We start from the raw sequence: 15,209 nt of genomic DNA on the forward strand, positions 1-15,209 counted from the left end.
AAAACTGGCTAAACTGATCAAGAAGTGAAAACATTGGAGATAAGGATGTAGACGGATTTGAAAGAAAAAGTAATAAGTCATCAGCATAAAGAGAAACTTTATGCTCAACACCCCCCCTCCAAATCCCGGTCAATTCAGGACAGTTTCGAAATGCTATCGCCAAAGGTTCTACAGCCAAATCAAAGAGAAAGGGACTTAAAGGGCATCCCTGACGGGTGCCACGTTTGAGGTTAAATAACTGGGATTTCTGAAAATTAGTCAAAACAGAGGCAGCAGGACACAGATACAGCAATTTGATCCAAGAGATAAAACTTTGACCGAAGTCAAATTTTTCTAAAACTGCAAAAAGGTAGTTCCACTCTATACGATCAAATGCTTTCTCCGCATCGAGGGAAATAACACATTCAGGAATCCCAGTTGAAGGTGAATATAAAATGTTAAATAAACGCCAAATATTAAAAAAAGGAAGACGATTTTTCATAAAACCAGTTTGATCATCAGAAATAATAGAGGGAATTACAGTTTCTAATCTATAAGCCAAAACTTTGGCCAAGATTTTAACATCAACATTAAGCAAAGAAATCGGCCTATACGAGGAACACTCTGTTGGGTCTTTACCCTTTTTTAATAAAAGAATAATAGATGCCCCATTAAAAGAGGGTGGCAATTTACCGTAATTAAATGAGTCAGATAATACTGAGAATAACTGAGGAGAAAGAAGTGAAGAGAATGATTTATAAAATTCTACGGGGAACCCATCAGGTCCAGGAGATTTCCCTGAGGACAATGCAGAAATTGCAAAAGATATTTCTTCTGATGATATAGGCGCATTAAGTTTGGCTTTAAAATCAGATGAAAGCGAAGGAATATTCAGATTATTTAAAAAATGATCAACAGAGATATTCTCATTCAGAGGAATAAAGTCGAGAATAAAGATTTTTAAATACGTCATTAATTTCTAAGTGATCCGATGTAAAGTCTCCATTCTCCTTCCGGATCTTTGTAATATGTTGTTTAGCTTTGGAATGCCTCAGCTGATTGACTAGAAATTTACCAGATTTGTCACCATGAATATAAAAGCGACTCTTACTTTCAAGAAGTTGGCGTTCAACAGGTTGAGTAGACAGAAGATTAAATTTAGTTTGAAGTTCTACGCGCTTCTTGTATAATTCAGGATTCTTAGTTTGAGCATACAGTTGATCTGATTCTTTAATCTGATTAATGAGGTCTAATCGATCTGCACAGGACTTTCTATTAAGATTTGTTGTATAGGAGATTATTTGACCCCTCAAATATGCTTTCATGGCATCCCAGACAATCTGGGATGACATTTCAGATGACGTATTGGTGTTAAAATAAAAGGTTATCTGATCCTTAATAAATTTTAGAAAATCATCATCCGATAATATTGAGTCAAAACGCCAGTGTTTATTCCTCTGAGGGAGACCAGGAAAATTTAAAGACAAAGTAATTGGGGCATGGTCAGAAATCAGTATACTCTGATAATCACAAGAATAGACAAATGGAATAAGTTGATTATCAAGTAAAAAGTAGTCAATTCTAGTAAAGGTATGGTGAACATGTGAAAAAAAAAATCTCTCTCCGTAGGATGAAGGAAACGCCATATATCAGAGATACCATAATTAGAGAGAAAAGAGTGAATAGCTAAGGCAGATTTAGTAGGTAATCTAGTAACAGAGGACGATCGATCCAAATTAGGATCTAACCAACAATTAAAATCGCCACCCAGTATAAGAGAGTATGAGTTTAAATCTGGTAGTGAGGAGAAAAAACGTTCAAAAAAATTAACATAATCAAAATTGGGAGCATACAGGTTTGCTAATACAACTTTAGTATTATATAATTTACCAGAAACAATAATAAAATTAATAAGGATGGAAACCACCCCCCTAGCTTTGGCAGCAAAGGATGAATGAAAATGCTGACCCGCCCACTTTGACAAAAGCCGAGAATTATCAAAACCATGAATATGAGTTTCTTGAAGGAAAGCAATGTCAGCTTTGAATTGTTTAACATGCGAGAAGACCTTCCTTCTTTTAACAGGATGATTCAATCCCTTTACATTCCAGTTCACAAATTTAAGTGTATTAACCATTATCAATTGTTAGTGCATAGAAGGTAGCAGGCATATAAAAAATCAAGCAGTACAGTAACAGTCTGGGAGCAAAAATGTAAACATAGATCCGTAGAATCAAAACAGAGACATGTCCTGAATAACAAAGGAAAACAAAAGAAACAGTGAGTAGTGTTGGAACTGGAGAATCCACCCCACCCTCGCAACCCAAAACTAGACGGCTACCTAAAAAAGCAGCTAGCTCTACAAAAAAAATTAACCCAAAAATGACTTCCAGTTCCGTATCGTTAACAAAAGTTCTGTATAAATAATATAGCAAATAATAACTAATTTATGCACTAGAAAACAGAATTACAAATAGGAACAACTTCAACAGAAGTATAAAACTTAATACAAAAAAAATCAGAAGAAAACTAAAACTAACCTACCCGCGAAAAATTATAAAAGATTAAAAGAAAAAAAAAGGGAGGGGGAAAAGGGGGAAATTATAAATTTAAAGAGAGTACTTATCAACCGTTTACAGGAAAAAAAAGCAAAACTTAAACTATAAATCAACCAACAGGGAGGCCTTCAATAAAACTCCAAACCTCCAAAACAAGTTAAAATCAATTGTAGTTCTCTATAGATAAAGTTATACAAAAATAAAATAGGTTACACAAGTAAAATCTAAAAGTCCGCAGGGAAACATTAAACTTAAATCATCTATTTAGAAAAAACGCACCAAGTCCAGGGAGAGATTGACTACAGCCCTTAGAGTTTCAATAGTTAATGTCTGAATTATTCAAGTAAAGTCTGAGTTCAGAAAAAATAGTTTTACTTCGAGAAGTACTTATCAACCATTTTAGAAGGTCAGGCCGGTTCCGAAGAAGATGAGGTGGCTGGAAGACTTCCAACAAACGCCTCAGCCTCCTTCACTGATTTAAACCACTTATAATCTCCAGTAGTAAGTGTAATTCAAAGATCGGCTGGATTTCGGAGAGAGGGTCTGAATTCGCGATCAAAAAGCACTTTCATTACACCTTTAAACTCAGCACGCATCTTCAGAACCTGGGGGGCATAATCCTCCACAAAACGAATGACCATATTTTGAAAAGCAAAAGTACCTCTGCGGCGTGCCTCCATAATCAAACGATTTTTCACCTGGTATCGATGAAAGCATAAAATAACTAGCCGTGGACGGGAACCCAGAGTTGCACGAGGAACATAAATCCTGTGAGCCCTTTCAAGCTCAGGTGGAGTCAGAAGAAATTCTTTTCCGAAAATCTCACAGAGAAAATCAGAAAAAAATTCAACGGGAGAGCCCTTTTCGGTGACCTCTGGCAAACCAAGAATTCGTAGATTGCAACGTCTGCTCCGATTTTCAAGATCCACCATTTTGGAAGAAAGTTTACTGTTCTTTTCCTCTAGGTTGGAGCAGAAAGTTTCAAGATGTTGAACATGGCATTTTATATCTTCAGAAGTTAAGTCAATGCAAGATAAATGTTCAGCATGTTCATCCACTCTGGCATTAATCTGATCCAATTTGGAATCCAGCTGGTTGATAGAAGTTCTAAATTCAGTTTTAATATCCATTAAAGTATCTTGTCTATGTTGTTCCAAAACAGCGAGAATCTCAGCCGACAAAGCCGTAGAAGTTTCCTTTTTCCCGGTTTTAGTACTTTTGGTAGCCATTATAAGATAGATGTGTTCGCAGGCAGGTAAAAGAGAACTAATTAAATACCTAAGGTTTAAGAAGGGAGACATATAGTGCAAAGATAGGAAGTATAACGGAGCAAAAGTTCGGAGCGACTAAACAATCGCCATCATACCGGAAGTCCATCTCATAATTCTTCAGTGATTCCTGAACTCTTATAAGGGTAAATATAAGAGTTGGCTCAAATGGCTGTAACATGAAGATTGCCTATACAAAGTGTCGGACAAATCAATTCCATCCCAAAATAGTATGCCCAGTAACAAATCCTGGTTATACTTGTGGATAGTACAAGCCCTAAGAACATAACTTGACTATAAGAATAGCTAGACACCAAATAACCCATCACCGTCTCAAGTATGACTTGTGTAGATCATAGTATTATTTAGGTTTTCATTACTGATCCATAAAATCTGGTTATTATTCAGGTCAAGACACCTTGCCACAGATGCTCTTGATCTGAAATACAAAACCAGATTTTATGGATCAGTAATGAAAACCTGTCAAGTATTAACTACTAGAATATTTTTCCATTAACCTGTAATTAAGATGTGGAAATTAATTTCTATATTGCAGGTTACACCCAGTTGTGTGATTGGTGGAGTGTGGGTGTCATTCTTTATGAAATGTTGGTGGGCCAACCTCCTTTCTTGGCACAAACTCCATTGGAAACGCAGATTAAGGTAATAAATTTATTGTGTATTATACTTAATGTGCATCGTGCTGCTGCTTTTAATACATAGGCCCTCTTTTAGACTACTTAAGAGTTCAGTTACAGTATTTAAACAGAGAAAGGATGGCAATAAAGTAGAACCTGGTGCAAAATGGAACAAAATTAGTTATTTGTTCTCCGGAATAACTATTATCACTGTAGTGATGCCAAAATGGGAGGCCAATCAATCGACTGAAATGACCAGCCTTTTTTTCCCCGCGAATTCCAGAGTAACACACACAAAATGCTGAAGGAGCTCAGCAGGTCAGGTGGTACCTATGGAGAGGAATAGAATTGACATTTTGGGCTGAGACTCATTGGGACTGGAACGGAAGGGGGAAGAAGCCAGAATAAGATGGTGTGGGGGGGGGGGGGGGGGGAGAGTACAAGCTAGAAGGTGATAGGTGAAGCCAAGTGAGGGGGATGGGATGGCAGGTGGGTGAGGGAGGGGTAAAGTCAGAAGCTGGGTGATAGATGGAAAAGGTAAAGGACTAAAAAAGAAAGAATTTGATAGAGAAAAGATGGAGGGGGGAATCAGAGTGAGGTGATGGGCAGATGAGAAGGATAAGCGGGGACCCAGAATGGAAAAAGAAGGGAGAGGGGGAGAGAAATTACTGGAAGTTAAAGGAATCAATATTCGTGGGCTCCTGTAGTTCAACACCAGTCTTAGGGCTTTAATTATTGTTTGTTATCACAGGTCATAAACTGGCAGACAACACTTCACATCCCGCCCCAAGCTAAACTTAGCCCCGAAGCATCCGATTTCATTATCAAGCTTTGTCGAGGCCCTGAAGACAGGCTCGGAATGAATGGCACAGATGAAATAAAAGCCCATCCATTTTTCAGGCAGATTGATTTCTCCAGTGACATCCGGCATCAGTCAGCTCCATACATTCCCAAGATAACTCACCCAACAGATACGTCCAATTTTGATCCTGTGGATCCTGACAAATTGTGGAGTGATGATAATGATGGAGAGAATGTTAATGACACACTTGATGGCTGGTATCAGAATGGGAAGCATCCAGAACATGCTTTCTATGAGTTTACATTCCGTAGATTTTTTGATGATAATGGCTACCCTTATAGCTACCCTAAACCATTGCAGTGCGATTATCGTAGTCTGGAAGCACCCGGACACGAGACAGAAAGTAACGAAGAAAACGTATCGGGAAAAGGGAGCCAGAATCGAGAACTGGTCTATGTATGAATGAAAGTCTTATTTTTTTAAGGAAAAACTCCTTTGTTGTTTAATTTCCAGTGATGGAGTTTAGCTTTTACTTGATGCTTTCATGTTTTGGTTCTCAAGAACTTACAGAAAAATATATTTTGTAAGTATTAATTTATTTGAATGTTGTAATTTGAATCCTTCAGTTAAGTGTGAATAGAATGTTGACTTTAGTACCTAACACTAGAGTTGAGAATCAATTGGATCATGTGATCAGTCGCCTATCAGTAATACTGGCCTTGTACATGACCAGTGCACAGTCTATATCATTACCTTATGTGCTCATTTAGAGAGTTTCACAGAAGTGCACAGAGGATACCTGTATGTTTTTCATCAAAAGAGGTATTATTTTCCAAGGCTGTACTCTCAGTACAGAACTTTTTTAGAAGAGAGTATGGTTAAAGACTAATAGCCTCATGGCTTCCTGCATATCCAGCTGTAAGGCTGTATACTGGGAATGGGCAGAGATGCACCAAGATACAAGGTTAAATCTGTGATCCATGTTTTCTGTCTACTCAGCTGACATACTGTTTCTAGATTTAGGACTTTTAACACTATAAAGTACAATCTGTGCCCACACTGCAGCTGCAGAGGGCTTTAACACTATACAATCTATTCTATTCTCACATGGGGAGAAATGATAGATCTTTAACACTATGTACCTATTCTGTACCCTGCTGAGGATGGGGAGATAGCTGTAACACTATTGTGGGCCTATGCTTCTTTCCATTTGTCCCTATTAGGGATGGATCTATGCTAAATGACCCATTATCTTTCTGAAGCCTAGGAAATGGTCTTTAATGGTGTGCCTTAAAAACATCCTGCTTAGCTTTGACCAAATATGAAAAAATCATTTTGGTGTAATTTACATGAAAATAATTCTCTTTTAGAAGCATATAGATTGCAGGTTATTAGCTTTCTATTTTTTCTAATTTATGCATTGAATTTATTTATAAATTATACATGTTGTATAAACATTTAATTTGACAGTAAATACTTTCATTGTCTCATTTTATTTCCAATGACATTAAATCTAAGATAATTTTCAAACTTGATTATTGGCTGTGTTTTTAATAACCTAGATTGTAAACAATGTGTTAACACTGTGAGACTTGTTTACTCTAGACCACAGCACTATTCCTGGATCTTACAAAGACATCCAGTTAAAGTGCTACATCAGAAATTGTTGTGGAAAATTAAAGGTTCATGGAATAGGAGATGAGAGATGTAGGTAAGATAACTGACCAGCGAGAATCTCACAACATGGGGTTTTTTTCTCTGGTTGGCAAGAAGTAATAAGTGGTATGCTATGAGGATTGTAGTTAGTCTCCATACAATTTATTTCGGTGAAAGTACTGAATGTATCATTGTTACATTTGCCAAATTAAATTGTGAAGACAAAAGATGCAAATAGGTTAAGTATGTGGGCAAAGGTTCAAGGGTGCCAAAGTTCAGATGCAGAGGGATCAAGGCAATCCTAGTGTAATACTTGTATGCAGGTAGTGATTAAGAAAGCTAATAAAATGTTAGTTTATTACAAGGGACATTAAATGCAGAAGCAGGGTGGTTTTTCTTCAGTCACTTGAGGGTGTTAATTTGTTGGATACATTTCAGAAAATGTTTACTTGATTAATACTTTGAATGCCTGCTAGTCTAATGAGAAATGGTGAGGTTAGGCATGTGCCGACAGGCATTTGAAACAAATTGGAGGGTCCTGACAAGGGTGGATGTGCAAGATATTCCATATAACTGGGAAAATGTCAAATTAGAGCAGTTGAAAAGGGGGTTTGCCTTTTAAGACAAATGAGGCAGGTGTTCTTCTGAAGGCCTGAGCCTTTGGAATTCAAGGGAAACTCATTTAAGACAGAGGTACACTGATTCTAGATAAAGGGGTGAAAGGTTAACAGGAGACAAATGCTAAGTTAGGATTATTATCCAAGCAGCCTTGTGATTAAGGGGTGAGATAGGCTCAAGTAGTTACAAGGCCTTCAAATCCTTTGATTTAAATCTACCTCTATCAAGAGTTATTTTCCTCATCATAATTTAGAGGTCTTGCTCTCAATTAAGAACTCATAATTCCATACCTGCTGCTCATTAAATTTAGGCATGTTAACTAGCTGCACGTGTAATAATTGAGAGGAGAAAGATCTCAAGAGCCCAAGGATTGCTGGCCAATCCTCACAGTTTAGTTATTCAAAACCAAAGTATTACATTACATTGAGTAACATGCATTAATTCAGCCAAATTAAATAAAACTGCTTCATGGTGCTTAACCGGAGTTTTATCAAAATAGCCACATTAAGGAAGTAGAAGAGATTGGCAAAAACCTGGTTATATTTAAAATATGGTACAGAGATCCAAGTTTGGGAGCTTGCTGATTTCCAGCTGAGGGTATGATTGTGTTGAACGCTGGTGGTCAATAAACAGCCTGAAGTAGGAATTACTATAGCGTATGTGTAGAAGTTAGGAATGCTGCAGGATGAACGTGTTTTTATGTTTTTACCAGTGAAGGACTGCTGTACATCAATTGCATAATTTACTGAATATATCTACTGATTCTTAGTAGCTACAGTGCTTAATATATACTGAACCTATCTGCACAAATTTTAAATTGTACATTTTGCAAACTAGCATACCACTTTACACAAGTTTCCTTGTTTTGGTTAGGTGCTTTTAAAACAAAATGGGTTTTTTTAAAGAGATATTGCCCAACAAACCCATACGTTTGTGTAATGTGTGATTTAAAAACCAGAGCAACCAGAAGTTCCCATATATTCATGAGAGAACATACAAACTCTTTAGCCAATGGTGGGATTGAACCCAGATTGCTGGTGCTATAATAGCATTACACTTTGATACACTGTGCCATCTCTAGTCTTTCTAGGTAAGCTTGCCAGGAAATACGATTGAAATTATTTGCTATTTTTTTTCAGTCTCTTCCAAAATGTTGTACGTCTCCCTCACACTTAGATGCTCTGATGTTAAATAAGACCATAAGACATAAGAGTAAAGTTAAGCCATTTTGGCACATCAAGTCTGCTCCAACATTTGATCAGGGTGATTTATTGTCCATTTCAACCCCATTCTGCCTTCTTCCCTAACCTTTGGCAGTCTTATTAATAACATCACTTTAAATAAATTTGCCCTCCATAGCCATCTGTGGCAATGAATTCCACAGATTCACCACTCTGGCTAAAGAAATTCCACCTTATCTTTGTTCTAAAGAGACATTCTTGTATGCTGAGTTAGCATCCTCTGGCTCTAGACTCCCCCACTATAAGGAACATCCTATCCACGTCCACTACAGAGTGGCTTTTCAAATATACCATCAGGGATGGTATAGCTGGTGGCTGTTACGTGCTCCAAATACCAAATACAAAATTGTTATAAATGAATACACCATACTGCATATTTTATTTACATTTTAAGAAATGAAAAAGAAATTGACACCATTGCATAAGAAATAGTTATCTATTTGCATTCCGCTCTTGCTCTGCTACATTCGGGATATTTTCTTAGATCTTTTAGGACTTCTGCTCCTCCTTCCTTCTGTTTCTTCCCGATATTTGGACTTCTTTTTACTCTTACTATGTTTGTGGTAATCTTTCTCTTCGGATTCACTACTGCTTCGACTTCTATAATGTTCACGCTTCTTTTGATCCCTCTTTTTTTCATGGTTGGTATCTGTGCTTCTGTGCTGTTGGGGCTCTCTCTCAGCAACTGCCTGTAAAGAAGATAAAGGTATCTGATGGTAATTCAATGTCTTATCACTGATAAAGGAGGAATATCAATCATAATAAACACTGAACAAAAATCAAATCTTTTATAAAGATATCCATTAGTAATGAAAATCTCTCAATTTCCAACAAATCTCTCACTGCTGAACAGTAAATCTTATTTAACTGAACCCAGACAAACAAGTTTAACTATAGCATTTCAGTTATGTAGAGAAACTGGATAACTAGATTTGTTTACCTTGGACTGAGGTAGACAAAATTATGAGAGGCATTGATATAGTACCTAATGAGAAACTTTTCCTCATAACAGAGGTATCTAAATCAAGGGGAAATATAACCTGATATGGCTGTAGTCCTATCTAAGTGGCACATCATCCTACATTTCCATTTTCTCTGCTGAAAATTTTATACTCTACAAAATGCCTTTCGCGGCCTCATTACAGATGTAACTATAAATCATCAATGTTTACTTGATTAATACTTTGAATGCCTGCTAGTCTAATGAGAAATGGTGAGGTTAGGCATGTACCTACAGGCATTTGAAACAAATTGAAGGGTCCTGACAAGGGTGGATGTGCAAGATATTCCATATCAATATATATGATGATATTTCAATCATCAGGTTCTTAGATTTTGCATGTTTCTAACACATTTCCATCTGCTCTGAATAACAGTATCCACAACTGCAACTTTAATGCTTTTTTGTGTAAAACTTACTTTTGACATTCATTCCTCAACTTTTCTATTTACCCTGGTGTTTACCCCAACTATGCTTTTTATATATTATAAAGTCAGACAGTCACATGTAGCATAAACACCTGTTGATCCAATATATCCATGCCCAACCATCAAGGATGCATCTTTACTATTCCCATTTACCAGCACTTTCCTTGTAACCCTTATGGTTTGGTGATTCAAATGCTGAAGTGATGTGAACACATCTGTCTCCACCACCCATTCAGGCAGTTGTGTCCCAGATTCAAATGTTCTACTGCAACATTCCAGGCAAATCTCCTCTGTACACTGTCAAACTCAAGTTCACCAGCAAAGGCACAACTCCTCAGGGTATAAATGCCGTGAATATTTGCTTTTTGCAGCACAGTACGTTACTAACGTGACAAACCTAACAAAGTTTAACTTAAATTAGCATAAACTATACAGAGTAGGGGAATTAAGGGTTATGGGGAAAAGGAGGTAGATGGAGCTGAGTTTATGGACAGATCAGCCATGATCTTATTGAATGGCAGGGCAGGCTCGATGGGCCGGATGGCCTACTCCTATTTCTTATGTTCTTATATGTTGCACAACAAAATAACATTAGTATAAGTTGAGAGGAAAAGAAATACAGAGATTTCAAAGAGGTGAACAGAGGCAGACAGGACATTCTGCGCACCACACATCACTGGGAGACAATGGAGTATGTGCAGCGAAAGATTTCAAAAGTAGTGAGCAGGGGCAGTCGGGACATTCTGCATGTCACACCCCACTAGGAGATGTTGGGAGTGTACGTAGTGTGAGAGAGATTTCAAAAGCAGCAAACAGGTCGTTTGGAACATTCTGCACGCTCTACATCACGAGAAGTTGGAATATGCATTATTAGGCACTTGGCAAGATCCGATAAAAAGTTAGGTTTAAGCAGCATGGCCATTGAGTGGGGAGAGGCTTCGGCGTGGAGAGGCAGAGGCTCCAGGTATGTTTTTTCATTTAATTTTTCTTTGTTATTGCACAATAAGAGCAGTGGGGATGCCAGGCAGGATAGTGGAATGCTCCTCTTGCAGGATATGGGAAGGCAGGGAGATCTTCAGCTTTTTGGACTAGGTTAAGGAATCGGAGCTGGAGCCAGATTAACTCCAGATCATTCGGGAGGCTAAGGGTTGACTGACAGGACATAAAAGGAGATAGTTAACACCGAAAGTGCACAGGACTCAAGTGACTGTCAGAAGGGGAAAAGGGAATAGCACCCAGTCCAGAACACCCCCATGGCCGTTCCTCTCAACAGGTACACCTTTTGGATACTGTTTGGGGGTGGGGGGGGGATATCCTAACAGAAGAATGGGGAGTGGGGGAGCAGAGGTGTGCTGTAGTGATAGGAGATTCAATGGTTAGAGGGAGATACAGGAGGTTCTGTGGATGAGAACAAGATTCCCGGATGGTATATTGCCTTCAGGATGGCAGAATCTGAGACATCTCAGATCAAGTCAACAGCATTCTTAAGAGCATGGGTCCACATCACTATCAATGACATGGATAAGAAGGGTTACAAGGTTCTAATTTGGTGCTAAGTTAAAAGACAGGAGCTCCAGGTTTATGATCTCAAGACTGCTAATGTGCCACAAGCTAGTGAGGTCAGAAATAGGAAGATCATACACTTTCATACATGGCTAAAGAGATAGTGCATCAGGGAGGGCTTCAGATTTTTATATCATTGGGGTCTCTTCCAAGGAAGGCAGGACCTTCACAGGCAGGCAGTTTGCATCTGAACAGGAGGGGGACTAATACACTTGAGGGAAGGTTGCAGGGGTTGAGAACCAGAACGCAAGAATAAATTGTGGAGTGGTTGGAACCATAGAACATTACTGCACAGAAATAGGCCTTTTGCCCCTTCTTGGCTGTGCCGAACCATTTTCCTGCCTAGTCCCACTGACCTGCATCAGGACCATATCCCTCCATACACCTCTCATCCATGTACCTGTCCAAGTTTTTCTTAAATGTTAAAAGTGAGCCTGCATTTACCACTTCATCTGGCAGCTCATTCCACACTCCCATCTCAGTGTGAAGAAGCTCCCCTAATGTTCCCTTTAAACTTTTCCCCTTCACCCTTAACCCATGACCTTTGGTTTTTTTCCTCCAACCTCAGTGGAAAAAGCCTGCTTGCATTCACTCTACCTATACCCATCATAATTTTATATACCTCTATCAAATCTCCCCTCATTCTCCTACGCTCCAGGGAACAAAGTCCTAACCTATTCAACTTTTGTAACTCAGTTTCTCAAGTCACTGCAACATCCTTGTAAACCTTCTCTGCACTCTTACAACCTTAATATCCTTCCTGTAATTCGGTGACCAAAACTGCAAATTCAGCCTCACCAATGCCTTATACAACCCTCACCATAACATTCCAATTCTTATACTCAATGCTTTGATTTATAAAGGCCAATGTACCAAAAGCTCTCTTTACGACCCTATTTAACTCTGTTGCCACTTATAGGAATTTTGTATCTGTATTCCCAGATCCCTCTGTTTTACTGCACTCCTCAGTGCCCTACCATCTACCTTGCATGTTCTACTTTGGTTTTTCCTCAATATCTCACACTTGTCTGTATTAAACTCCATCTGCCATTTTTCAGCCCATTTTTCCAGCTGGTCCAAATCCCTCTGCAAGCTTTGAAAACCTTCCTCACTGTCCACTACACCTCCAATCTTTGTATCATCTGCAAATTTGCTGATCCAATTTGCCACATTATCATCCAGATCATTGATATAGATGACAAATAACAATGGACCCAGCACTGATCCCTGTGGCACACCACTAGTCACAGGCCTCCACTCAGAGAAACAATCCTCCACTACCACTCTCTGACTTCTCCCATTGAGCCAATGTCTAATCCAATTTACTACCTCACCACGTATACCATCTAGCAACTGAATCTTCTTAACTAACCTCCCATGTGGGACCTTGTCAATGGCCTTACTGAAGTCCATGTAGACAACATCCACTGCCTTCCCTTCATCCACTTTCCTTGTAACCTCTTCGAAAAACTCTAAGAGACTTGTTAAACATCATCTACCATGCACAAAGCTGAGTTGACTCTCCTTAATAAGTCCCTGTCTGTCTAAATACTTGTAGATCCTATCTCTTAGTACACCTTCCAATAATTTACCTACTACCAACGTCAAATTTACCAGCCTATAATTTCCCAGATTACTTTTAGAGCCATTTTTAAACAACAGAACAACATGAGCTAACCTCCAATCCTCCGGCGCCTCACCCGTAGATACCGACATTTTAAATATATCTGCCAGAGCCCCTGCAAGTTCAACACTAGTCTCCTTCAAGGTCCGAGGGAATACCCTGTCAGGTCCTGGGGATTTATCTACTCTGATTTGCCTCAAGATAGCAAGCACCACCTCCTCTTCAATCTGTATAGGTTCCATGACCTCACTACTTGTTTGCCTTAACTCCACTGACTCCATACCAGTTTCCTTAGTAAATACAGATGCAAAATAAACATTTAAGATCTCCCCCATTTCTTTTGGTTCCATACATAGCCGACCACTCTGATCTTCAAGAGGACCAATTTTATCCCTTACTAGCCTTTTGCTCTTCATATACCTGTAGAAGCTTCCTGGATTATCCTTCACCTTGACTGCCAAAGCTACCTCATGTCTTTTCGCCCTCCTGATTTCTTTATTTTTTTTTTGCACTTTTTATACTCCTCAAGCACCTTATTTGCTCCATTTCCTATACATGTCATACATCTCTCTCTTCTTCTTTATCGGAGTTCCAATATCCCTAGAGAACCAAAGTTCCTTATTCTTATTCACTTTGCCTTTAATCCTGACAGGAACATAAAAACTCTGCACTCTCAAAATTTCTCCTTTTGAAGGCCTCCCATTTACCAAAGACATCCTTGCCAGAGAACAACCTGTCCCAATCCACGCTTTTTAGATCCTTTCTCATTTCTTCAAATTTGGCCTTTTTCCAGTTTAGAAACTTAACCCAACATGATGCGGTTAAGCCCAAAAGGTTGAGCATGGTGGGACTAATATTCTGAGTTGTATGTATTTCAATGGAAGGAGTATTGTAGGAAAGACGGATGAGCATCGGGCATGAATCAGCGTGTGGAATTATGACACTGTAGCCATGAGTGAGACTTGGTTACAGGAGGGGCAGGATAGGCAGCTCAAAGTTCCAAGGTTCTGTCGTTTTCGATATGATAGATTAAAAGGAGGAAGGGAGACATTATTAGTCACTGGAGAGGTCATCTAATGAGGCTATATAGATGAGACTGAGGAATAAGAAAGGAATGACCACATCAATAGAATTATATTATAGATCTCAAGTGGGATTTAGAGGAGCGAATTTGTAGAGATCGTGTTTTTGAAAGTTCAAGTTCAAGCTTAATTGTCATTCAGCCATACATAAAAACAGCCAAACAAAACAGCGTTATGTATCTGGGGTGAAGATGCAAAACTCAGTACACAACAGACATACACACCAAAAGGCACATATAAGATTGCAGTAAAATACAGTCACACAGAAAAAAAATAGGCCCAGTTCCCGAGTCCATGAATGTTGCAGTAGTCTGCAGTCGAACACAATGCAGCTCGTCTTTTGCCAAGTGAACACTGGAGGGCAGCACCAACTCCAACACCTCTCCCCTGGGCAGCTATAACAGGTGACACTGCAGACCAAAGCAAAGTACTTGCTATGACTGAGGCCACACAACTCCCATGATCTCACAGCACAACGCGCACACAACACATACAGCAGTAAAACACAGCCACACAAAAAAAAAACACAGCCCAAATCCTTGAGTCCATGAACTCTACAGCTGTTTGCAGCCGAACGTAACACAACTTGTCCTCCATGAAGCAAACACCGAAGGCAGCTCCAATGAATCTGGCGCTGACTCCAATGCCCGTCCACACCTCCAGACGGCAGCAAACAGTGGGTTGTAGTCCTTCCTACAACTGAGGTCCCACAGCTCCTCCGCCATTCGCCAATAAACCAGATAACCGGACTT

At 39.0% G+C, this 15,209-nt stretch overlaps 2 protein-coding genes across 2 annotated transcripts in view; one reads left to right on the top strand and one right to left on the bottom strand.

The window, feature by feature from the left end:
• Positions 1 to 6,778, top strand: part of lats1 (large tumor suppressor kinase 1) — a 41,742-nt gene extending 34,964 nt beyond the window's left edge. Inside the window, exons 7-8 of the mRNA XM_073056571.1 lie at positions 4,362 to 4,468; positions 5,195 to 6,778. Coding sequence (XP_072912672.1) covers positions 4,362 to 4,468; positions 5,195 to 5,707 — 620 coding nt within the window. The 3' untranslated portion in view covers positions 5,708 to 6,778. The remainder of the gene's footprint in view (positions 1 to 4,361; positions 4,469 to 5,194) is intronic.
• Positions 6,779 to 9,120: 2,342 nt separating this feature from the next.
• Positions 9,121 to 15,209, bottom strand: part of ppil4 (peptidylprolyl isomerase (cyclophilin)-like 4) — a 71,846-nt gene continuing 65,757 nt past the window's right edge. Inside the window, exon 13 of the mRNA XM_073056572.1 lies at positions 9,121 to 9,449. Within this exon, the coding sequence (XP_072912673.1) occupies positions 9,222 to 9,449 (228 nt within the window). The 3' untranslated portion in view covers positions 9,121 to 9,221. The remainder of the gene's footprint in view (positions 9,450 to 15,209) is intronic.

Source organism: Hemitrygon akajei, chromosome 9, assembly GCF_048418815.1.
Source record: "Hemitrygon akajei chromosome 9, sHemAka1.3, whole genome shotgun sequence".
Lineage (NCBI taxonomy): Eukaryota > Metazoa > Chordata > Chondrichthyes > Myliobatiformes > Dasyatidae > Hemitrygon > Hemitrygon akajei.